Genomic DNA, 24,625 nt, shown 5'->3' with positions numbered 1-24,625 from the left:
TAACCTTACAAGTCAATTTTTTGGAAATGTGTGGTGAAGGTGGTGAGTCAGATGTATTTAGAAATACTGGTAACATCCCACATATTTGCACAGTTAGCTTTAGAGCACAGTACCATTGGCTTGTATATCTTTTATGAATTCTTTTAAGAAAAAAATGTATCATTAACACTTTTTATGGCATAGAATATGAAATGTATGGAAAAGCAAGGGCATCATTAATTCTGAATCAAAAAGCCGTTCAGAAGAATCAGACTCAGAATTTTAGTTTTAAAATCACTTTTAACGTATGTATTTATTTTATGTTTTCCTTCTATATTTGTGCCAGAGTGATATAAGACTTCTTTAAAAGTCTAATTAAGTTTTAAAAGAGGTTATTTCTATACATATAAAATAAAATCCCATGTGATTAAAAAGCATTGTGCCATAGTTTATTTGGCAACATTCTCTTTCCTTTCTTGGTGCCACATAAAATAATGGTGCATCTTATAATAAAGGCATCTCCGATTTGATAAAACATGGTACCAAATATGGTATTCAAATATCTAAATTTATTAAAAAGCTTTACATATGCTCATAATTGAGTAAATTATAATTTGTGACTGTATATTACTTATATATTTACATTAACTTGAACATCACACATAGCATCACATACATTTAATTGATGGCACTAGTACATTTAATGCTTGGCACAGTGGCTTTCACATCGTAAGTGCTCAATAAACATTGCTTGAATAAAGGCATAATGCTAACCCCACTTCTCAGGTACATTAACAGCTCATATTGTAGCAGATTAGAAATGATAGGCTTGTGAATATTGTTTTGTCCACTAGTCCTATAAATTCATGACTACTAAAACATCACTAAGGGAATAAAATTAATAAATACTGAAGAGAAAACAATAGTCCTTTTTAATTAAGACAATTTTGTGGTATGGACAAATTGACATTTACAAGGTTTTAAAAACTGACTGTTTTCTAATCGACAATGGAATAATAAATTAGATACTAGATCATAACATACATCAAGGTCCATCTAAGTAAAAAAAAGGTCATTAATATCAGTTCCTTTCTATTCTCCTTAAGATGATTCCCCCCGTCTGGCTCCAAGGCCATTACAGCAGAATTCCATAAAGAAACAAAGGTGTTAAAGACTTTTATTAATTTCCGGTAATAAACCCATAAGAGCTTCCACTTTTTTCCCTTGATAGTCTACGTGAGGCATGTTGATGTCAGCTCTTATAGCTTCAGTGACTACTTAGGATGTATTTAACATTATGAAGAAAAAGAAAATTACCCTATAAAATAATAAAAGAAGTCATCTCTTTAGTCAGCAACTCTGTTTGTAAGCTTGGTCAGTGTTAGGTGTTCCACCAACAGAGGAAACTGGCATTGTGCAAGTTAGACGAAAGACCTACAATAGTAACACTCCTTATCTGAAGGTTCAGTTTCTTTGATACATTCATACTAATGATGCTCTGAGATCTTTTAGTGGGTGACTCTCAGCTCTTTTTCCTTGTCATATTTTGTCTCCAATGCCTCATAGTACTGAATTTTTAACAGTATACACTGTTAATTACTTAACTTGACCAAAATATGGTAGGAAAATACAGTACACAAGATTTTAATGAGTTATTTTTACTAATTACAAATTAACAAAAACAATGTAACTGGTAATTTAATATCTGTTTTCACTACAGACTTATTTATAAACATATGAAAGGAACCATATTTGGGATTATATGAGTTCAAAGTTGTGCATTTCAAACACACTAAAAACCTTTTATGTGATTTTACAGTTGACACAAATCAATTGTATTTGGCCAAGAATATGTAAACACCTACTCATAGAATGAAGTACACATGTGTGCATATAGTCAAGTTAAGAAAAATGAAAAACACTGCTTGTTATATTTGGATGACAGAAAATCTAATAAAAATGTTTCGGATTTGGGTCATAATTGCACACTAAGAAATTTTATTAGCCAGTAATTATAGCCAATGATATAATAATAATAAGAGCTTATCTTCACAGACATTTTTTCCAATGCCCTTTGGCGCCAAGGATGCCCCCAGAATCTCCTCTTCCTATTCCTACTCTTCGTTAAACCTAGGTTAAAATCTAAGAAGCCCTGGTTTCTTAGCCTATCTCCAACACTAACTAGTTGTGATTTGAAGGGAAGTTAAATTTCTTTGCCTTGGTTTTCACATCTGCAAAATGATGATTCCCACTTTCAACTGGAATGATTAACAGCAATCCGAATAATGAGATGGTTACTTTTCCCCTGTCACTTTCTACTTAGCACACTAACAATGCTTTCCTTTTACTGCCATACATGAATATATTGAACAGAGATTCTAGAACTTGTAGACCCAGCGCTTTATGCAACACTTACAAATTTGCCATGGAATTATAGCTCCACCTGAACACACTCTGAAGAAAGTCAATGGATACCTATATCAAGTTCAGTTGCTTTTTCATGAGTATATTGCTCACTGAATTGTAGCTTTTAAATGTTTCAAATGCTCTAATTTCTGCTGTTATCATAAACTAAATATTCTGTATGTCTATATAGCATATTAGACACTGGTGACACAAAAATACAGATGTATACAATTTAGTTGCAGAAGGGATTTGGAGGTTATTAAGACAGACTCATTATTTTACAAATAATACATTTGAAGTTTCTTGATAATAAATCCCAAGATGCATTCATTCATTTAAAAAATATTAATTGGGCTGGGTGCGGTGGCTCATGCCTGTAATCTCAGCACTTTGGGACGCCGAGACGGGTGGATCACCTGAGGTTGGGAGTTTGAGACCAGCCTGGCCAGTATGGAGAAAACCCCCGTCTCTACTAAAAACACAAAATTAGCTGGGTGTGGTGGCACATGCCTATAATCCCAGCTACTCGGGAGGCTGAGGCAGGAGAATCGCTTGAACCTGGGAGACGGAGGTTGTGATGAGCAGAGATCCCACCATTGCACTCCAGCCTGGGCAACAACAGTGAAACTCTGTCTTAAAAAAAATAAAATAAAAATAATAAGCAAATAAATAAATAAATAAAGTAGCTAGTATGAACCACAGATTTTTCTAGGCACTGAGGATAAAATAATTAACAAGTCCCTGCCCTCAAAGAGCTGACATGCTATTGACTTAATGTGTACATCGTTAGTGGAATAAAACGTAGATCAGGAAGAATATAATCATATGTTCAAAATAGAAATGATTTTAATTGACATTGGAAATTACATTAAACATTTATGGTAATGATTGTTTTCTGCCGGAATTTTGTATTTAAAAAAGCTTGTAAATGAATGCAGGTGCATCTCAAACAATTACCAATTTTTTTCAGAAAACCAAAATTTAAAATTTTTTAAATGTGATTTGAACTTGGTATACAAAATCACTCATGAGAATTAGATGTCAGAGACTCATAGTTCATAGAAAAAGGAAATACAGCTTTTAATTCGTCACAAAGGAAAAAGAAAAGGTTAAAGCCAAAAGAAATTCCTGCCAATACTGCTAACATACTGGGAATTAAGAAGAATAAATGTTGCTGAGACCTCTTTGGTTTTGAAGATAGGTCTCCATTTCCGTTTGAAGTAAATCAGACCAAGCACAAGGTGTATTGATGATCATGTGACAATGAGGCTAGACATAGCAGAAGCTGGCCACTCTGCAGTGGAGTGACAATGTGGAGGAAGGAAAAATACCCTCTTATATATCCTTCTTCAAATGGGCCTATCATTTTGAATTCACTGTGGCTCTATTATTCTTTTACAGACCTACAAGTCTCAAGGGAAAAATTCTGCTGATAATATGTTTGTAAACTGGAATTCTTTATACAATCACTAGGATGTGTAAAACTCTGTTATGGTGATTAAAAAAATGATAACTCAATTAATTGGGTAGTCATTTGGTTTGTCCCTCTACTATGAAGTCCCTCTACTAATTTTAAACCTTTATCGTAGACCCACTATGCCTTGATCTTAGAGGGAAATTATGATGTAATTCTTAAAATTTTACTTAACTATCCCTTTTCTTATCAGGTAAGTACTTTAATAAAATTATTTGCCATATACCTACTTATTATCCCTACCTCTAAGAAACGGAAGAACACACGTATGAATTTAAAAGAATTTTGTATAAATTTTTATTTTAGAAATTTTAGTCCCAAATTAAAATTGTGTAAACATGCAAAATTAGAACATGAATGAATTAAATGCTTACGAAAATCTTTACATTAAGGTTAGATCTATACAATTGTGATGTGAGCTCAAGTGAATGAGCTTAAGTGGGCTTGATGAGCTGTGATTTATGAGGTGTGCCTTTTAAGCAACATGGGTTCCTTGAAATTGATAAGCATTCAAGCAGCAATTAAGGAGTAACCAGACATTAAGCTAAATCCAGTTTAAAAACGATTATATATATTCAGTCACAGTATGCCTGAAAAATAACTTTTGAGCCCAATATATTGCTTTGTATTTTCCCTAAGCATTCTAATATCAAATCATATTGTGCATTGAGATGAATTTAGTGGGTGATATATTTATTTGGGGAGAGGGAGAGAATCTGTGGTAAAAAGACTCAACATATCTGATATTCTAACAATTGCACATGGTGAACTTTCTAGAATATTAGTAATGCTGGCACATATAATGACTCTGATAAACTACGCCAAAAGAGTAAATGTACCTGTGTTGGCAACTTTAGTGTAAGTCTTCACCAATTTCATTAAAGTATGAGATTGGTCATATTGCGATCATACTGTGATTGTGAAATCCTCAATGGCAACAATACTGCTGCTGCTTCTGCTACTGCTGATATGGTAAAAAGAACGGTGATGCTTGCACTTCACTGACATTTACAAAACCAGTAAGATAATATCTAATATCTTACTTATATATGTGATTTGTAACTCCCTTCATGTAGAATGACTTTAACTGGAATTACCTGAATTTCTCTCCCTCTATCTCTATGTGAAGGAATTAAAAATATACACAATTTTGGAGCTTGTAATTATTACTGTAATGTTAGAACAACTAATACCATGTGGGCAGTGCTGATTAACTTTCAAAGTAAATAAGCACTGTGCCATTCAACATTGTTGATGTCTTCCTACCAAAAATGCCCTTCTCATTAAACAATGAGTAGAAGGATCACTGGAAGTGCTTTATTTAGGAACCTATAATAACAAGCATGAGGGCACAAAGTTATAAGAAAATCTACTTTGAAGAACAGTGTGACGCTGAGTGGCTAAGAAATATATATTATGTAGTCTATTTTTCCTCCTAAGGGGAGGAAAATATTCTCGCAATTGTTTTAGGCTAATTTTCTCACTTTTTATTCCCAAGGAGAAAAGTTCAAAAGGAATTCAGACTACAACTACTTCTTGTGGTGATTAGGAAAAACTGAGAACCATTTCTATAATTCATATACTGTATTTTATCTGAAACTGATATAGTTGTGCATTTTGGACAGATTTAGAAGTTGGGATTTGGTTTCTAATTTTCACATATTTTCCTCATTACTAGCCAATCTGAGACCCGGGCAACCCCTATTTGGTGTGTGATCACAAAAGGGCAGGAAAGAGGAAAATCAGTAGTTTTATTCACAGCATCAACTATTCAATTACCAAAGCACAGTCTTCAAACTTAAATACTCTAATTTCGTCCAGCGTAGCCTCTTCTCTCAGTGTTACCTTTAGCACGTGTGTCACTAAAGACGTTTCAGAAAAGCTTACCTAATATCACCACAGAGGACTCTGAGGTCACACTATACTGGTCTTTACCTCATACTTAGCAACGATACACACGACACAGAATACAACATGCCCACCAGTGCCTTCCACTGAGTTTCATACACTCCTAGGAATTTAACACCTACTGAACGAATGGAAATGATTATCAGTTGTGTTTATACACTGACAAAATTTTAAAGTTCTCCGTTCCAGGGTCCAAACAGCGGCATCTCTTCAAGCTCTGCCAAGTGCAGACAGAGCCCCCTTGGCTCGCGTTGCCGTGGATCAGAGAATTCCAAATCCTGCAGCTACTCATGTGAACGACGGAACGTAAAAGCTAAACTAAACCCATTCCCGCTCCCCGCTTGGCTTTGACGCAGGGGTAGTGGTGGAGGAGATTCACTAAATGTGCCCAGCTTTGCTCCCTCCCAGCACGCAGGGCTCCATTTTGTCCTGCTCTACCCCGAGCCTGGCTGTTCAGCTCTTGTTGCCCTGATTACCTTCAACGCTTCAAATTCCGCCAGGAGATCAAAATGACAGGAAAAGCAAAGGGAAAGAACCTAGAGAAGGAATGGTAACCTTCCAGCCGAAAATCCCGAAAGCAGTGTTTTTTGACTCCTAGTGCAACAAGTGACCCTCCCAAGCGGCTCTGATCCACCTCGCGTGCGCCCGAGCAGCACAGCAGGCTGGACACACCAACCTTTTCCCCAATGGTGACCCAAACAGTGACTCGAATTCGATTCTTTCCACCCCCAAGCCTTGAGGAAAATCCACTTGAGACTTTTTTCCATCTCCAGATTTCCGACGGTCGATATCCTCCTCCATCCAGCCCACTTCCTAGTTTCCTGAAGGGTAGGGAGGACGTCTGTGAGTTGGATGTATGAGAGCGTGCGTGTGCTAGGGATTTTAAACGTTTCCCCTCTCTTCCACTTCTTCGATATGTGCTCTGAGCTTTAGGTGTCGCCTCACAAATGGGATCAATAATCCCTGCTGTTTTACCAACTTTGTCATGAAACCCTAGAAAATCACATATATTAAAAGGGCTTTAGAAATTGTCAAGTACCCGAAAGGTTGCAGCCGCGAGTTACCTCGGAGGCCAAGGCAGCCACCTCTGCGAGGGAGTTCTGCGTCCAAGCATAGATTGTCCGTCCCGCCTGGCCCCCATCAAAAAGGCCGGGACCAGAGGCTGGTTAACGAGCGAGAGCAGCCCCAGTCCCACAGGTGAGCCGCCCCCACAAGCAGCCGAGCCGCGAGCCTTCCCGGCGCAGTCACCGCCCGCACTCACCTCTCCACTCCGGGAGCGAGATGGGAGGCGTGGGAGAGCGCCGAGAGGCGCGGCGAGCCTGGGAGCGGGAGACGGCGCCGGGAGGCGGGAAGCGGACCAGAGAATGGGAGAAGCCCTGCAGGTGGACAGGAGGAAACAAAACCCAAACGCCCCACCCTCGAAGTCGCCAGGAGCTGAGCGAAGGAGGGAGCGAGGTAGGAAAGCGCGGCGCCCCAAATATGCCCCGGGAGCGGCGCGGGAGGCGCAGAACCCCGGAGCTTGCAGCCGAGCGCTCGGGGTCCCAGCGGAGCGCGAGGAGGCGAGCGGAGCCCTCCCGGTTACCTGTGCTGCCTCCGCCCTGGCTGCCCCTGTCCCGAGGGAAGATGCCCAAGCACTTCTCCCATTCCACCTGGCCCGCGAAGCACAGCTCGGTGACGATGTGCAGCGCCTTCTGGCACAGACCGTTCACTCCGTCCTCCTTGTGGAAACTCATCGTTTGGCTTTTCTTTCGTTTTCTCTTTTTTTCCCCAGTTAGCCGTGTTTTCTTCTTCCCGACCTCTAGACTAACCCCTCGGGCGTCCTAAGCCATAGTCCGCCTGCCGTGACTTTAGCTGGAGAGCGCGCAGCTGAGAGCCGGCAACTCTTAGGAGCCCCACGTTAGTCCCATAGCGGGAGCGGAGGGCGCAGGGGAAGAAGAGGCGCGCGAGGAGGCTGCGGCTGCGGCTGCGGCGAGGTTTGCGCCAACTCTCCCGCCGCGCGAGCGAGCCGAGGCGAGCTGGAACTAGAGACCCGGCATGGAGTGCCGAGGGGAGGGGGGAGCCGTAAAAAAGCCAAAGCCCTCGACTCGCAAGCACGCCCCCCTCCTCCCCCCAGCACACTGGTGTTTCTGGCGGGCGCCTGGCGGCGACGCGTCCAATAGCAGCCCGGCGCGGGCGCGGGGTGACTGGCGGCAGAGCGCGCAGACCCAGCTCCCCGCGTCCTCTGGAGAACGGACTCGCGAGGGAGGGCTGGCGGCCCGGCGCCCCTGCCGAGGCTGGAGTTGCTCATCGTTGCCCAGAGCTGGCCCGAGGAGCCCTCTCCGTTTTCCCAGTACTTTTCCCTGCATCAGTGCAGCCATCCCCGCCGCCTTTGTCTCTCCAACTTTTCCACGCATGTATTCTACTTTTTGTGCTATCTGCTTCTGCCCTTCTGGAAAAGTCATCCCAATCGAAGAAAAACTGAAAAAGTTAATTTAAAAAAATGAATGCATGAATAAGCAAACCCTCTTAGGTAGGTCACAAAATAAAATGTTATTTGTACTAATAATCAGATAAGATTCTGTTGATTAATCCGTAATTGGAGATTGAGAATGCACAACTTGACTCTCTCCATCTACCTTCTTAGCGACTTAAAACAAGACATGGGTGTTAAAGGGAACAGGATTAAGTTCAAATCTGTCACACATCTCAGCCTAACCTTGAAGCTGCTTTCAGGTCTTGGTGTTCCTCCCACTTCAGCCTCCCTAGTAGCTAGGACTCCAGGGACTCCAGGCGCCATTTGTTTTTTTTAACTTATTGTAAAAACAGGGATCTCACTATGGTGCCCTGGCTGGTCTCGAACTCCTTTGCTCAATCAATCCTACCGCCTTAGCTTCCCAAAATGCTGGTATTACTGGCACTAGCCACCGTGCCCGGCCTGCTTTCGGGTCTTTGCCTGAGTCTGTGAAATGGGAGATTTTGATTCGTATGTCTTAAGCTCACCTATTCTTATAATTCTTTAATGCAAATGCGTGCAAATCACTAGAACTAAAGCGACAAAATAAAATTAATAAACACGGGCTTCAGGATATAATAATGTGTTTACATGGTTTTTAAACTGTTTTCGGGCGGAGTTTCATCCCATATCATAACCTGAGGATTGATTTAACCCTCTTGTGATGAGGGATTCTTTATTTTTGAAGTGGGATGTATTGAACTTGTTGGCATGTCTATACTAGTAGAATAAGTAGTCTTTTTTAAAAACGGCTAAACAGTTCATGGTAAATTATTTCCTTTGCACGGGCACTACGGTAAACCTACTATAAATATTAGCCATAGCACTCCAGTAGGGAAGCATTCATTAGTTGAATAATTTTGACCTGATCCATAGGATAATTGGTTTAACTAGGACTATTTTTTACCATGAATTAAGACAAACTAAAATCTGCAGTCTCTATCTGAGTTTTGTTTTTATGCACACTGACTTGGGTGGTTTTTCAGTCATTGTCTAAAGAAATAATTTCACTGTCAATCAAAAAAAATTAAACATCTACTGTATCTACAAAGTTAAGTAACACATTTTAATAAGGCCCTTTCCAATTGCCTTTTGCCCCCCATTCTGCTACAGTCTACACAGACAGACTGGTAGAAAACAACCTGCAATGCCATGCTGTACTTTCATATTTACCATATGAACTAATTGCTGTGTAGGAGGACCAAATGAGTAATTATCTTTATACTACTTACAGAATCTAATTGCTTAAGTGGAGTAATGCAGAAGATCTTCCTAATGACCCTCTTGTGTTTGATTTCAGCGTTAAATATTAAGTAAACAAATTCTGAAAATAACTTTCCTGGTATTTGTTTATGCTGTTCCTGGCCTTACTGTTGTGTTTTCACAACAAGAAGAGTTAATTTCACTTGGATATTCGATTTTCTGAATTCATTTCTCTGAAAAAAAATTTCTTTCATCTAAAATGAATATCACAGGTTTTGATTTTTTTCTTTGTTCTTTGGACTATCTCACAGCTCATTAGCAGGTGAATCAAAACAGTTTTTTTTTGTGTGTGTGTCACTAACTAAAAGCTCAGGCAAGAATTTTGGGCAAAGTAAAAACTGCATTGAAGATCATCTTTTTCAATGCTGAAGGATAAGATGACAAGAATTTCAACTTTCAGTCTTTAAATTTTTTTTCCAACTATTTCAACTACCAAGAACCTAAAAAGTAAACCAAGAAATACAGATTTGTATTTACTTCCCCACTCACACTCTGAAGGAATTGGTGAAATAGTAAAAGGAGAGGAGTGCAGGTTAGACTGATATTTACCGAGCACTGTAGGCTGTGCTAAGTACTATAGTAGCCATTGTTAGTCAAAAAAATGCTGGCTGTAATGATCTCTGTCACAGCTTCCTTCTGGATGACCTCTAAGTTATGTAGAGGAGGGACTGGTTTGGAAATAAGGAGCCCAAGAAAAACCCACGTGAGCTAAGCATATCTGTTTAAGTGACAATTTTAAACATTCAAAACTCTGTGATTTCCCTGCTTGCTCAATCCTCTTCCAATTTCTTCTTCCTCTTTCTCATTCACATCGTGGAGGAGTGAGAGTTAGCTTGTTAGGCAGAGATCTCCCTAAGGTGAGGGGAACTTGGGAATCACTCTAAGACTCTAATTTTAAATATTATTTGACCTCCAAGACAGGAACTAAGAGAGTGGGTAAATGAAGAAATCTCAGAGCAGCTAAGCTTAGTCTGAATGAAGATCACAGAAAATTATTAAATTTTAACTTACTTAAAGTGTTACTGCTTTCCTTTTTTGTATTTTATTGGCAGCTCAGATTCATAACATCCCAGTTGTAACTTTCTGTATACACTTGGGGCCGCTCCTGTATTCCTCAATTCAGAAAATGGAATTGCCACTCACTCCCCGCTGGTGATGATGACAAAACTTCTGTCTTGCACAGAAGGGTGTCCGTACTAAGAAGTCCAGTTCTGACTCCAGATCCATCCTTCCTTCCTTCCTTCCTTCCTTCCTTCCTTCCTTCCTTCCTTCCTTCCTTCCTTCCTTCCTTCCTTCCTTCCTTCCCTCCCTCCCTCCCTCCCTCCCTCCCTTCCTTCCTCCCTTCCTTCCTTCCTTCCTTCCTTTTGACAGAGGTTCGCTCTCATTGCCTAGGCTGGAGTACAATGGTTCAATCTCGGCTCATTGCACCCTCTGCCTCCCTGGTTCAAGCAATTCTCCGGCCTCAGCCTCCAGAGTAGCTGGGATTACAGGTGCCCGCCACCACGCCCAGCTAATTTTTTGTATTTTTAGTGGAGGCAGGGTTTCACCATGTTGGCCAGGCTGATCCTAAACTCCTGACCTCAGGCGATCAGGCCACCTTGGCCTCCCAAAGTGCTAGGATTACAGGCAGTAGCCACTGTCCCCAGGCCTCCAGATCCTTTTAATACAACCCAATTCATCACTCTGGAAGATTTTGGTGTCTTCTCTTTTTCCATTATGTTCAATTTGTTCATTTTTCCTGATGGATACCCAGTGAGCATTTCAATCTGAGACTCAGTTTTGAGTTCTTCAATTCTGAGAAATTCTATTGATTTATTCCTTCAGTAATGTTCTAACTTCCATTTTTTCTGTGCAGTCCCTTACTAGAACTCCTTTTTTGTTGGATTTTTGGCTATCAGGACTAAATTTCCAATTTTCACTTCTCTTCTATTTTCCATTTTTGTCACCCTACTCCTTGTGCTCTAATTTTGGGGAGATTTCCTTGACGTTGTCCTCTGAGCCTTCTATTAAACTACTACAATTTCATGTCTTATAGTTCTAAGATCTGCACACTTTTTGGGTTAGTGATTATTTTTTTCTTATTTCATGAATGCAAAATCTTTTCTTCTTTCTCTGACCATATTAATTATGTATATTTAACACCCTTTCACCCTTGTTTCAGTCTTGTCATCTTTTTCTCTGAATAATTCTTTTTGTTGTTGTTGTTCTGTTCTTTATGTTGGAGGATTTTTTCTCAGGTGTCTGCTGATCCCTGGGCTTCCATTTAAAAACACTGTAATATGGATTTGCAGGACCAAGTGCATCAGTAAGACATAGAACCAGTGAGCATTACTGAAGGGCAATTCATAACTGAGCTGTATTTTTAATTGGAACACCCCAAATATCGGTATCAACAGCTTTATTCTCTGGAGTGATTAAATTCTTTTCAGAGAGGGACTATCTAGTCTCTCACCAGGGATGTAAAGGTAATAATTAAAATCTGCGTGCTTTTACTTAATCCTCCTTCTTCAGTATGTCCCCTGACTCTGTCCTTTTTTGGGTCTGATATCTGGGATCTAGAGCCTTTCAAGGTTAATATTTCTGGGCAAAATAAAACACAAAAAACAAACCTATTTTATTTACAATTTGGGGAAGGGTAATAATTAAGGATGTGTGGGTGGAGACTTAAGCTTCAAGACATCTTAAGAATTACATTGACCCCCAACCCCTGCCTTTTTAGCCTCTTGTCTTACCTCCACCTTCTTCAGAATGAATATGAGGTGTCTCCATCTCTATTTTTTTCTGGGTCTCTCTGGGGTGAATCACTAGCTTCTCATTGCTGTCTGCCTCTAGAGGTTTAAGCTCCCTCTGCTTAGCAAGTTAGTGACTGCTTATTCACCGACTTCCATCTTCTAAATCTATTAACATCTTTTGTCTTTTTAGTCTTTTTGTTCTTTGGGGTTTATAGCCTTTTATTGCTTTACTGTCATTGCAGTGTCATTTCAGGAGCAGGAACACAAGCACGCAAATTCTTAATTTATCATGTTTAGCTATTTAAAAAGGCAATTCTCATTGTGCCACTATTTAACTTTCCTGTGGCTTCCAATTGTGCTTTGGATTTATTGAATACCTTCAGCGTGGTCTGTAAAGCCTTACTGACCTGACTTCTGTCTGTCTTCTTTATTGTTTTCTGAGTTGACCATGTACTTTCTTTTCATCCTCAATTTCTCCTTTGCAGCACAAATCATAAAGTCAAATAATTTCTTGTAAGCTCTGGAAGGAAGGGAACATATATTGCTTTATCACTGCTCTTTTTCTAGTGCTTCACACTGTGCCAGCAGTAATAGTTATTCAATAAGCATTTGTTAATGAGTAGATTAATATGTCACTTCTTAACCCTATCTCTTTCTCTGTAGTTATCATCAGTAATAAGAGCCATTAGTTACTTATTTCAGAAATATATAGTATATTAGTCTGTTCTCACACTGCTAATAAAGGCATACCTGAGACTGGGTAATTTATAAAGGAAAGAGGTTTAATTGACTTACAGTTCCACATGGTTGGGGAGGCCTCCCAGTCATGGCAAAAGGTGAATGAAGAGCAAAGTCATATCTTACGTGGTGGCAGGCAAGAGAGCTTGTGCAGGGGAACTCCTATTTATAAAACCATCAGATCTCATGAGGCTTGCTACCATCAGAACAGTATGGGGGGAACCACCCCCATGATTCAATTATCTTCACCTGGCCCAGCCCTTGACACATGGGGATTATTACAATTCAAGGTGAGATCTGGGTGAGGACAGAGCCAAACCATATCACCAGGGTATGTAATAGAAGCTAGTAAACTGTTCTATTCCCAGGGAGGAAGAAGACCCAGAAGGAAAAAGATGTCCATTTGTATCTCAGGAACAGTCACAAACTCTTGATACCTGTTTTGTGTCATGTCTGTGTTATATGTTTTATATCTATGCTTAATAATCATAATCATAATTATTAGATATATAAGCTATAAAAAACTAAGTACTTTCAAGCTAATTGTTATAGTATTAATATCTTATATATTAGCTCATTTAGAATAGTGACAGACATAGTTCTAAGCTTTTTACATACATTTACTATTTAATTTTCACAATAAACTTGTGTAATAGATATTTTTATTTGTTTTGTACAGGTAAAAAAAAAACACCTCAGAGAGTTTAAGTAGCCTTTCTTAGGGTATATAGCCATTGATAGTAGAGTCTGGATTCCAATTCAGACCTTAAGTTGCAGAATTAGGGTCTTAGCCATTGCTGGATGCTGCGGCTTCTCATCTATCCTCATAAGGTGTCTACAGAGTAGGCAGAAAGGTATTAAGGGATCAGTCAGCCAGGAAGGTGAATTGATAAAAGAGTGAAATGATAAAAGTATGGCCTTCATCTACTTCTTCATTCACATTAGCAACCAATCTATGACCCTACTAGTTATACCATCTAAGAACCTAGAATGAACCTTGTCATATTCTTTTCCTCTCCCATGTAAGTAAATAAGCATATGGATACACAGATGTATACGTGTTACTCTGTTGTCTATTTTCCAAAATGATGCAGTTTTTACCTAACTATAACTAATGAAAATCCCTTCGATTTAACTGTGGTAGTTTAATGAATTATTTTTTCTTGCTTTTTTGAGGTATAATTGACAAATTAAAAAAGTACACATTCAGGGTGTATAATGTGATGATTTGCTATAGCTATACATTGTGAAATGATTACAATTAATTTAAATAATATATCCATCATTACTCATAGTTACCATTTTGTGTGTGTAGAGTAAGTTAGTGAAGACACTACAGATCTCCAGGAATACCTGGGAGATATTGTGGATTTGGTTCCAGATCACCTCAATAAAGTGAATATCATAATAAAGCCACAAAATATCATCAAAAAGTCACAGTACATTTTTGGTTTCCCAGTGCTTATACAATTTATCTTGACACATACTGTAGTCTATTAAGTGTGCAATAGTACTATGTCTAAAAAGCAATATACATGCCTTAATTAAAAAATACTTTATTGCTAAAACATTCTAACGATCATCTGCGCCTTTAGCGAGTTGCAGTCTTTTTTTTGCTGGTGGAGGGTCTTGCGTTGGTGTTGATGGTTGCTGATTGATCAAGGGTGGTTGCTGAAGGTTGGGGTGGCTGTGGCAATTTCTTACAATAAGACAGCAATGAAGTTTGCTGCACCAGTCAACTCTTCCTTTCACAAAAGATTTTTTCTGTGCTTTGTGATATCATTTTACCCACAGAAGAATTTTGTCCAAAATTGGAACCAATCCTCTTAAATCCTGTTGCCGCTTTATCAACTAAATTTATGGAATATTCCAAATACTTTGTTGTCATTATAACAGTGTTTCCTGCATGTTCATCAGGAATAGATTCCATCTCAAGAAACCACTTTCTTTGCTCATTTGTAAGAAGCAACTCTTCCTGTGCTCAGGTTTTATCATGAGAGTGCAGTAATTCACATCTTCAGGCTTCACCTCTAATTTTAGTTCTTTTGTTATTTGTACCACATCTGCAGTTACTTCTGCCACAGAAGTCTTGAACCCCTCAAAGTCATCCATGAGGGCTGGAATCAATTTCTTCCAAACTCCTGTTCATATTTATATTTTGGCTGCCTCCATGAATCATGAGTCTTCTTAATGGCATCTGGAAGGATGAATCTTTTCCAGAGGTCTTTATATTTACTTTGCCCAGATCCATCAGAGGTTCACCATCTATGGCAGCTGTGCCCTTATCAAGAGTATTTCTTAAATATTCATGTCCTTTGCAGCAACAAGTATGCAGCCGGAGGCCATTATCCTAAGTGAGTTCATGCGGGGACAGAAGACCAAATACTGCATGCTCTCACTTATAAGTGGGAGCTAAACATTGGGTACTCATGGACATAAAGATGACAACAATAGACACTGGAGACTACTGGGTGGAGGAAGGAGGACAGAAAGGATTGAAAAATGAACTATTGGGTACTATGCTGAGTACCTGAGTGATGGGATCATTTGGACCCCAAACCTTAGCATCATGCAATATACCCCGGTTACAAACCTGCATATGTACCCCCTGCATCTAAAATAAAGTTAAAAAAAAAAAAAGAACCTCGAGAGCCATGTACAGGAAATGTATCAAAATGGAAGAAGAACAAAAGCTTAATAAATCATCATTTATAAAACCCCCAAACAACAACAACAACAAAAAGTATTTCTGAAATAAAAGATTTGAAAATCAAAATTACTCCTTGGTACATGGGCAGCAGTCGTGAAAACAACATTAATCTCTTTGTACATCTCCATCAGAGCCCTTGGATTTCTAGATGCATTGTCAATGAACAGTAATATTTTGAAAGGACTCTTTTTTCTGAGCATTAAGTCTCAACAGTGGGCTTAAAATATTCAAGAAACCATGCTATAAACAGATGTGCTGTCATCCAGGCTTTCTTGTTCCATTTAGGGAACACAGGCAGAGCAGATCTAGTATCATTCTTAAGGATCCTAAGAGTTTTGAAATGGTAAATGAGCCTTGATTATCACTTAAAGCCACCAGCTTCACTAGCCCTTAATAAGAGAGTCAGCTTGTCCTTTGAAGCCGGGCACTGACTTCTCCTGTCTCCTATGAAAGTCCTAGATGGCATCTTCTTCTAATAGAAGGTTGTTTCATCTACATTGAAAATCTGTTGTTTAGTGTAGCCACCTTCATCCGTGATTTTAGCTAGATCTTCTGGATAACTTGCTGCAGCTTCTACATCAGCACTTGTTGCTTCACCTTGCACTTTATATTGTGGAGATGGCTTCTTCCCTTAAACCTAATGAACCAGTCTCTGCTAGCTTACAAGGTTTCTTCTGCAGCTCCCTCACCTCTCTCAGCCTTCAAGGACCTAGAGCGCAAGTTAGGGCGTTGCTCTGGATTAGAGTTTTGATTGAGGAAATATTGCGGAGGTTTGATCTTCTATCCAGACCAGCAAAACTTTCTTCATATCAGCAATAGGCTGTTTTCTTTTTTCTTTTGAGAAGGAGTCTTACTCTGTTGCCCAGGCTGGAGTGCAGTGGCGGGATCTCCACTCACTGCAAGCTCCGCCTCCCGGGTTCAGGCCATTCTCCTGCCTCAGCCTCCTGAGTAGCTGGGACTACAGGCGTCCGCCACCACGCCCGACTAATTTTTTTGTATTTTTAGTACAGACGGGGTTTCACTGTATTCGCCAGGATGGTCTCGATCTCCTGACCTCGTGATCTACCCACCTCGGCCTCCCAAAGTGCTGGGATTACAGGCGTGAGCCACCGCACCCGGCCTGTTTTCACTTTCTTATCATTTATATGTTCACTAGAGTGGCGCTTGTAATTTCTTTCAATAACTTTTTCTTTGTATTCATAACTTGGCTAACTGATGCAGGAGGCCTAGCTTTCAGACTGTCTTGGCTTTAGACGTGCCTTCTTCACTAAGCATAATCATTTCTAGCATCTGATTTAAAGTGAGAGATGCGGCCTGGTGCGGTGGCTCACACCTGTAATCCCAGCACTTTGGGAGACCAAGGTGGGCGGATCCCTTGAGTTCAGGAATTCTGGACAACATGGTGAAACACCATCTCCATTAGCCGGACATGGTATTGCACTCCTGTAATCCCAGCTACTTGGGTGACTGAAGCAGGAGAATCTCTTGAACCCGGAGGCGGAAACTGCAATGAACTGAGATTGCACCACTGCACGCCAGCCTGGGTGATAGAGTGAGACCCTGTCTCAAGAAATAAATACATTAAAAAAAATAATAATAATAAATAAAATAAAGTGAGAGATGTGTGACTCTTCCTTTCACTTAAACACTTGAAGGCCGTTTTTGAGTTAGTAGTTGGCCTAATTTTAGTATTGTATCTCAGGGAATAAAGAGACCCAATGAGAGGGAGAGAGATAGGAGATCGCGGGTTGATGAAGCAGTCAGAACACACAAAATATTTATTAATTATTTTGCTGTCTTTTATGGGTGTGGTTTATCGTACTTCGAAACAATATGGTAATATCAAAGATCACTGTGTTAGGCGATTGTTGCATAGCTATAAAGAAATACTTAAGACTAGATAATTTATAAGAATAGAGATTTAATTGGCTCACAGTTCTGCAGGTTGTAGAGGAAGCAAAATGCCAGCATCTGTTTCTGGGGATGGCTTAGAGAACTTTTACGGTGGAAGCTGAAGTGGGAACTTGCATGTCACATGGTGAAAACAGGAGCAAGAGAGAGGGAATTGGGGGTAGAGGTGCCACACACTTAAACAACCAGATCTTGTATGAACTTAGAGAGAGAGCTCACTTATCACTAAGAGAATGGCCCAAGCCATTTATGGGGGATCTATCCTCATGATCCAAGCCCCTTCCATCAGGCCCCAACTCCAACACCGGGGATTACATTTCAGCATGAGATTTGGTCAGGACAAATATCCACACTGTATCAATCACTGATCACATATTATCATAAAAAATATAATAATTAAAATGTTTGAATATTGCAAAAATTATGAAAATGTGACAGACATGAAGTAAGCACATGCTGTTGGCAAAATGGTGCCAATACACTTGCTCAAGGCAGGGTTGCCACAAACCTTCAACTTGTAAGCAGCACAATATCTGTGAAGTGCAATAAAATGAAGCACGATAAAACAAGGTATGCCCGTCTTCTCAGCATATTTCAAATAAATAATACGGTATTGTTACTGATAGTCACTATGCTGTATATTAAATCTCCAGCATGTACGGCATGATGAATAATTATTTTTAATGACTAGAAACATTTCAAGATGATGATATACCATAATTTATTCAATTATTTCCCTACTGATGCAGTTTTTTTTTTTTTTTTTTTTTTTTACTTTAGCTATTTATCACAATGGGCCATGTTGCAGTGAATTTACTTGTAATATTTACTTAAATACTGATAATTTTATTTACATTATCTATATTTCCAAGGAAGATAATTCTGCCATGTGAAATTACATTTAAATTCACATTTCTACCAGAAACATATAAGATTATCCTTTTTTGTGCATCCCCGTTTATAAAAATAGATGTTAGTACTTTTAAATTCCTGACATTGAGTGCATTATTTTCAAAGACTGCCCTGTGTTTTTATATGTAAACACTTATGCAAATATATATAATGTATATGCCTATCAAAGAAATTAAAATTAAAATGCAAAATATTTTTATTGTTAATTAAAAAAATAAGGAATCTGAGACTAACCATTGTTTCTTTTCTAAACTTGTGATCTCAAACCTTAGCATGTGTAAGAATCATTTGGAATGGTTGTTAAAACATAAGTTGCTAGGCCCCACTCCTGGAGTTTCTAATTCATTTGATTTGAGGTGGGGACTGAGAATTTGCATTTCTAAAAATTTCCCATGTGATACAGATACTGCTGGTCCAGGGACCACACTTTGAGAACCACTCTTCTAGATGGGTTCTTTAGACCAAAAAGTATCCTTAAGAATTTACGTAGTATACTTACTTACTTTGGGTGTAATATCTGGTCAACTCAAAATAAGCAATCTAAAATAACAACAGATTGAGGGCATTAATTGAAATTAGGTAAAAAACAAACAAACAAACCCACAGTTCTGTTTTAAGTTCCATAATTTGCCAGCTGTGTAATGGATAACTTACTCAAACTCTTTGAACTTAGCGTGTCTTTTTTTACTGATAGAATAATATCATGTTTTACTTCATCAAAGGATTGCCCTGATGCTCAAAAGAGGCAGTGAATGTGAAAGTACTCAAAAATGCTATGCAAATATAAATTATAATCGTCACTCTGTGGATTAGGATTATTTGATATATAAATCAGTTACAGCTCAGCCTTTTTACTCTGTGTCAAATATTTTTTCGAATTGGTGCCTCATTAATAAGTAAAATAATTGGGCCCCCTAGAAGTCTTAAGAAGTAGCAAAATACCTTTCTCAAGAGGCAACAAGTGATGAATTACCTCACGTAGCACATCATTAACCTCCCTAAAATTCCCATTTACACCACGTTCTTCCTCAATTCTCACAGAGGAAGTTCTAATCATTCTAAATCATATTAGAATATTCTATTATCTCTGCAGCAGTGGCCTCTCTCTGAAATTATCTTGCTGGTTTATTTATGTGTTTACTATCTATCTTTCCCATACTAGATCACAAACTCCCTGACAGCCAGGTCTGACTTTTTCACCACTGCATCCCAGAACTGAGAATAATTATAGGCACAGAGCAGGAATAAAATGACAATTTAGCTTTAGTGACCATGTGAAGAGCTATAATAGTTTTTAAGTAGGATTTATCTGGTACTGACAAGTTTGAATTAAGTGCTTAGAATGTACTGTGTCAATTTCTAAACACCAAAATCACATAAATGTTACTGGTTATTTTGAGAAGTTCAATAAAGAGGATATATTGATTAAAATGATTTGTAAATCATTAGGATTACAATTCTTTCACTCAACAAAGTTATATAATTAATACATGGTGATATAAATAGTATGTAAGTTCTGAGGAAATTTTTATTCTCAGTTTCTCTCTTGGCAGAAAGCTGGCCTAGAAAATTTCAATTTAATTTTTTGAGTAAGTTTTCTGCAGAAGAATTTGTAATATTTTTTATTGTAAACATTAAAGAGTAAGTGCTAGAATATGGAATATGACTATAAAGTAAAATATATTGTTTGTCTGCATAGTTGCTTTTATGGACTCACCAACAATTTCAAAATGCTGCATTTACGCAAATTTTTTTTGGAGTGCTTCTTTTGGGATTAACTTCAAAGCCAACTCACATGCTACAAAATACAAACAAAACAAAAAACAGAGAACTTAAAAATGATTCAAGTTTTTTAAAAGTTTTTTAAACCTAAATCATAATTGTGTATATTGATTAAATATTTTATTTACCAATCTTGAATTCTGGCTGTTAAATCTTTACTTTAAAAACAAAGGGATTCATGATAAAAAAAAAAACAAAAAAAAAAAAACACTAAACAAACCAGGAATACAAAGGAACTTTCTCAACCTCATGAAGGGCATTTACACAAAACAAAAACCAAGTATTGCCCTCCTCACAGCTCTCCCACACAAACAAACAAAAATCCCAACTAACATCGTACTTAATGGTGAAAGACTGAAAGCTTTACCCAAAGATTAGGAAAAGACAACAATATACACTCATGCCTCTTCTATTTAACATTTTACTGGAGGTTCTAGGCAGGACAATTAGGGAAAAATAATGAAACAAAAAGCAGCCAGATTAGAAAGGAAGAAGTAAAACTATCTCTGTTTGCAGAGGACATCATCTTATATACAGAAAATCCTAAGGAATCCATATTGAAACTACAACAGCTAATAAATGAATTTAACATAAAGTTTCAGGATTCAAGATCAATATAAAAATATTGTTGCTGTATAATAGTAATAAGCAATCCAAAATGAAATTAAGAAAGCAATTTCACTTAGAACATTAAAATAGTAAAATACTTATAAGACTTGAGCCTTGTAAAATACAAATATTGCTGAAAGAAATTTTAAAATATCTTAATAAATGAAAGATATGCTCATGAATCCAAGACTTACTATTGTTAAGAAGGCAAAGTCGCAAAGTTGGTATACAGATTTAATGTCATCTATATGAAAATCCCAGCTGCTGTTTTTGCAAAAATTAATCGAATGATCCTAAAATTTAGATGGAACTGCAAAGCACCCAGAATAACTCAAACAATCTATAAAAAAAGAAGAAATTTGAAGGTCTCATACTTCCAATCAAATTTACTATAAAGCCCTAAAGTAATGCAGACAGTGAGGTGCTAGGATAAGGACAGATATACAGATTGATGAAATGATAATCCAGAAAAAAACCCTTATATTTATGGGCAATTGACTTTTCAATAAGGTTACAAACACAATTCAGTAGGGGAAAAATCATTTTTTCCACAAATGGTGATGAGACAACTGGTATACACATGCAAAAGGATGAAAGTGTACTTCTTCCTCACACCATACATAAAAATTAATTCAAAAGAGATCATAGACCTAAATGTAAGAACTGAAATTATAAATCTTTTTGAGAAAAACAGGAATAAATTTTCATGACCTTCAGTTAGACAATAATTTCTTAAATTTGACACCAAAAACTCAATAGACAAAATTTTAAAAAATAGATAATTTGAACTTAATGAAAATTAAACCTTTTTTACTTCAAAAATGCATCAAGAATGCAAAAAGCTAACTGATAGGTCTGGAGATAATATTGTAAAACACTTATATAATGAGGGACTTTAATCTAGAAAATATAAAGAATGATTATAAGTCAACAACAAAAAGACAGATAACTCAATTTTAAAAAAATGAGTAAAGGATTTGAGTAGATATTTCCCCAAAGAAGATATACATATGGTCACTAAGCACATTAAGATATTCAACATCATTAGCCATTAGAGAAATGCAAATTAAAACCATAGTAACATATCACTTCATATCAACTAAGATAGCTATTATTAAAAGACAGATATAACACATGTCAGTAAGAGAATGTAGAACCCTTATGCACCTCTGGTAGAAATAAAAATGGTACAATGACATTGGAAAACCAAGTATAACTTCCTATGAGTTATCTACTGATTCGCTTCTTAGTATTTAGCCAGGAGAACTGGAAACATATTTTCACACACAAAAATGTATACACTAATATTCATAGCAGTATTATTCCTAGTTTTCAAAAAGTGGTAATATCCATCAGCTGATTAATGGATAAACAAAATGTGATGTATTCCGTACCATAGAATATTGTTTTGCAATACAAAATAATAAATTACTGATACAAGCTACAACATAGATGAGCCCGGAAAATATTGTGTTAAGTGAAATAAGCCAGTCACAAAAGACCACATACTCTGAGGCACCATTTATACAAAGTCTCCAGGGTACCTAAATTCTTAGAGATGAAAAGTAGATTCGTGGCTTTCAGGATCTGGAGACGGGGGCAGGAAGAACTGGGGAATGGGCAGTGGCTACTAATGGAAAGGTTATTTTTTTTGGTGATAAAATGTTTCAAAGTTAGTAGTGATGTTTACACAACTCTGTGGATACTCTAAAAACCACTGAATTATACACTTTCAAAGATTGAATAATAAATGTGAATAATATCTCAATAAAGTTATCTTTAAAAAACAACAAATGCTTATTTATCACCACACAGAATTTAATTTTCAATGCCTTATATATTTAAAATTGTAAAAATTAATTCTAAAATAAAAATGTTTAGATCATTTTTAATGTAAAAATTGAAACCATAACACAGGATAAAAATATACTGAAAAACATTATAAAAAATGAACTGAGGTCATGCTGAGCCAGGGTCTGGCCCGTGAACTCAGCAGCAGCCCTTCAGCTTCACCCACCACCTACCGACCACGGACGGACCCCTGCAAAGTGAAGGAGCTTCCGACCTTCGTGAAAATGTGTAAGCAGGATCCAAGTGTTCTGCACATGAAAAATGCGCTTCCTGAGGGAGTGGGTGAAGAGCATGCGGGGTAAGGTGCCATCTGCTACTCCGAAAGCTCAATCAGAAGAAAATATCAAGGAAGAAAAAGCAGATAATAAGAAGGCGGAGGAAGACTTAAAGACAGACAAACCATCAAATGAGGAAAGCGATCTAGGAACTGATAATGAAGGTGTGATGGAACTAGACACTGATGCCCCTCAAGAAATGAGAAATTCAGAGATAGCAGAGGAGATGATGGATCAGGTTAACGATAAGTAAGTGGCTGCCATTGAAGCCCTAACTGATGATGAACTGTAGAAAGCCATCAACTCATTCATAGATTCCATCAAGCTGAATCCTCCCTTGGCCATTCTGTATACCAAGAGGGCCAATGTCTTTGAGAAATTACAGAAACCAAATGCTGCCATTCAAGACTGTGACAGAGCCATTGAAATAAATCCTGATTCAGGTCAGCCTTACAAGTCATGAGGGAAACCACACAGATTTCTTAGTCCGTTGGGACGAAGCAACCCATGATCCTGCTTGGCCTTTCCTTTAAAGTGGATGATGATGAAGATGCTAGAGCAGTGCTAAAAGAAGTTCAACCTAGGGCACAGAAAATTGCAGAACGTCGGAAAAAGCGTGAGAGAAAACGTGAAGAGTGAGAGATCAAAGAAAGAATAGAAAGAGTTAAGAAGGCTCCAGAAGAGCATGAGAGAGCCCAAATAGAGGAAGAAGCCAGAGGACAGTCAGCAGTTCAGTATGACTCTTTTCTGGGTGGCTTTCTTGGGGGAATGCCTGATAATTTTCACAGAGGAATGCTGGGAATGGGAGGGGGAATGCCTTGAGTGGCAGGAATGCCTGGACTTAAAGAAATTCTTAGTGATCCCGAGGTTCTTGCAGCGAAGCAGGATCCAAAATTATGGTGGCCTTCCAGCATGTAGCCCAGAACCCAGCAAATATGTCAAAATACCAGAGCAACCAAAGGTTATGAATCTTATCAGTAAATTATCAGCCAAATTTGGAGGTCAAGTATAATGCCCTCCTGATAAATAAAGCCCTTGCTGAAGGAAAAGCAATCTAGATCACCTAGAATGCTTTAGATGGGTATCACAATAATATGAACCAGTGTACTTCTGACCTCCTCATCAAGAGAGCTGGGTCACCTTGAAGATAATCAGTATCCCTCGACCCCAAATGCAGCTGAAGCATTTTACAGTGGTTTGCCATTAGGGTATTCATTTACATAATGTTTTCCTACTAGGAATTACAAACTTTAAACACTTTTTAAACTTTAAAACTATTTAAAACAAAAAAAATGAACTGAGAAAAATGTGTGTGGCATACATACCAAAAGATTAGTAACAATAATATCTCAATAATAAAATATTTCATAAATTAATTAAAACAAAAGTCAAATTTTAATAATGAAATAGGCAACATGAATTTTAAAAAAATGTAGCCATGACAAATTAACACATAAAATAACCTCATTAATAGTCAAGTAACTGCAGAATTTATCAATATAATCAGCTTTTAAAAAAATTGTAAGAGCCAGTGTCGGCAAGATAACTGGGTAGTTGTGTACACTGTTGGTAAGAAAATAAGTG

The 24,625-nt window shown here is 38.0% G+C and overlaps 1 protein-coding gene and 1 pseudogene across 1 annotated transcript in view; one reads left to right on the top strand and one right to left on the bottom strand.

The window, feature by feature from the left end:
• LOC105496893 (synaptotagmin 10) overlaps nucleotides 1-7,809 on the bottom strand; it is a 68,579-nt gene extending 60,770 nt beyond the window's left edge. The window contains exon 1 of the mRNA XM_011767538.3: nucleotides 7,350-7,809. Coding sequence (XP_011765840.2) covers nucleotides 7,350-7,500 — 151 coding nt within the window. The 5' untranslated portion in view covers nucleotides 7,501-7,809. The remainder of the gene's footprint in view (nucleotides 1-7,349) is intronic.
• A 15,067-nt stretch (nucleotides 7,810-22,876) lies between these two features.
• LOC105496900 (hsc70-interacting protein pseudogene) lies at nucleotides 22,877-24,293 on the top strand (annotated as a pseudogene).
• Nucleotides 24,294-24,625: the final 332 nt, after the last annotated feature.

This window comes from Macaca nemestrina, chromosome 10 (genome assembly GCF_043159975.1).
Source record: "Macaca nemestrina isolate mMacNem1 chromosome 10, mMacNem.hap1, whole genome shotgun sequence".
NCBI lineage: Eukaryota > Metazoa > Chordata > Mammalia > Primates > Cercopithecidae > Macaca > Macaca nemestrina.
Note: the sequence above shows the minus strand (reverse complement) of the source record. Positions and strands in the feature narration are given on the sequence as shown.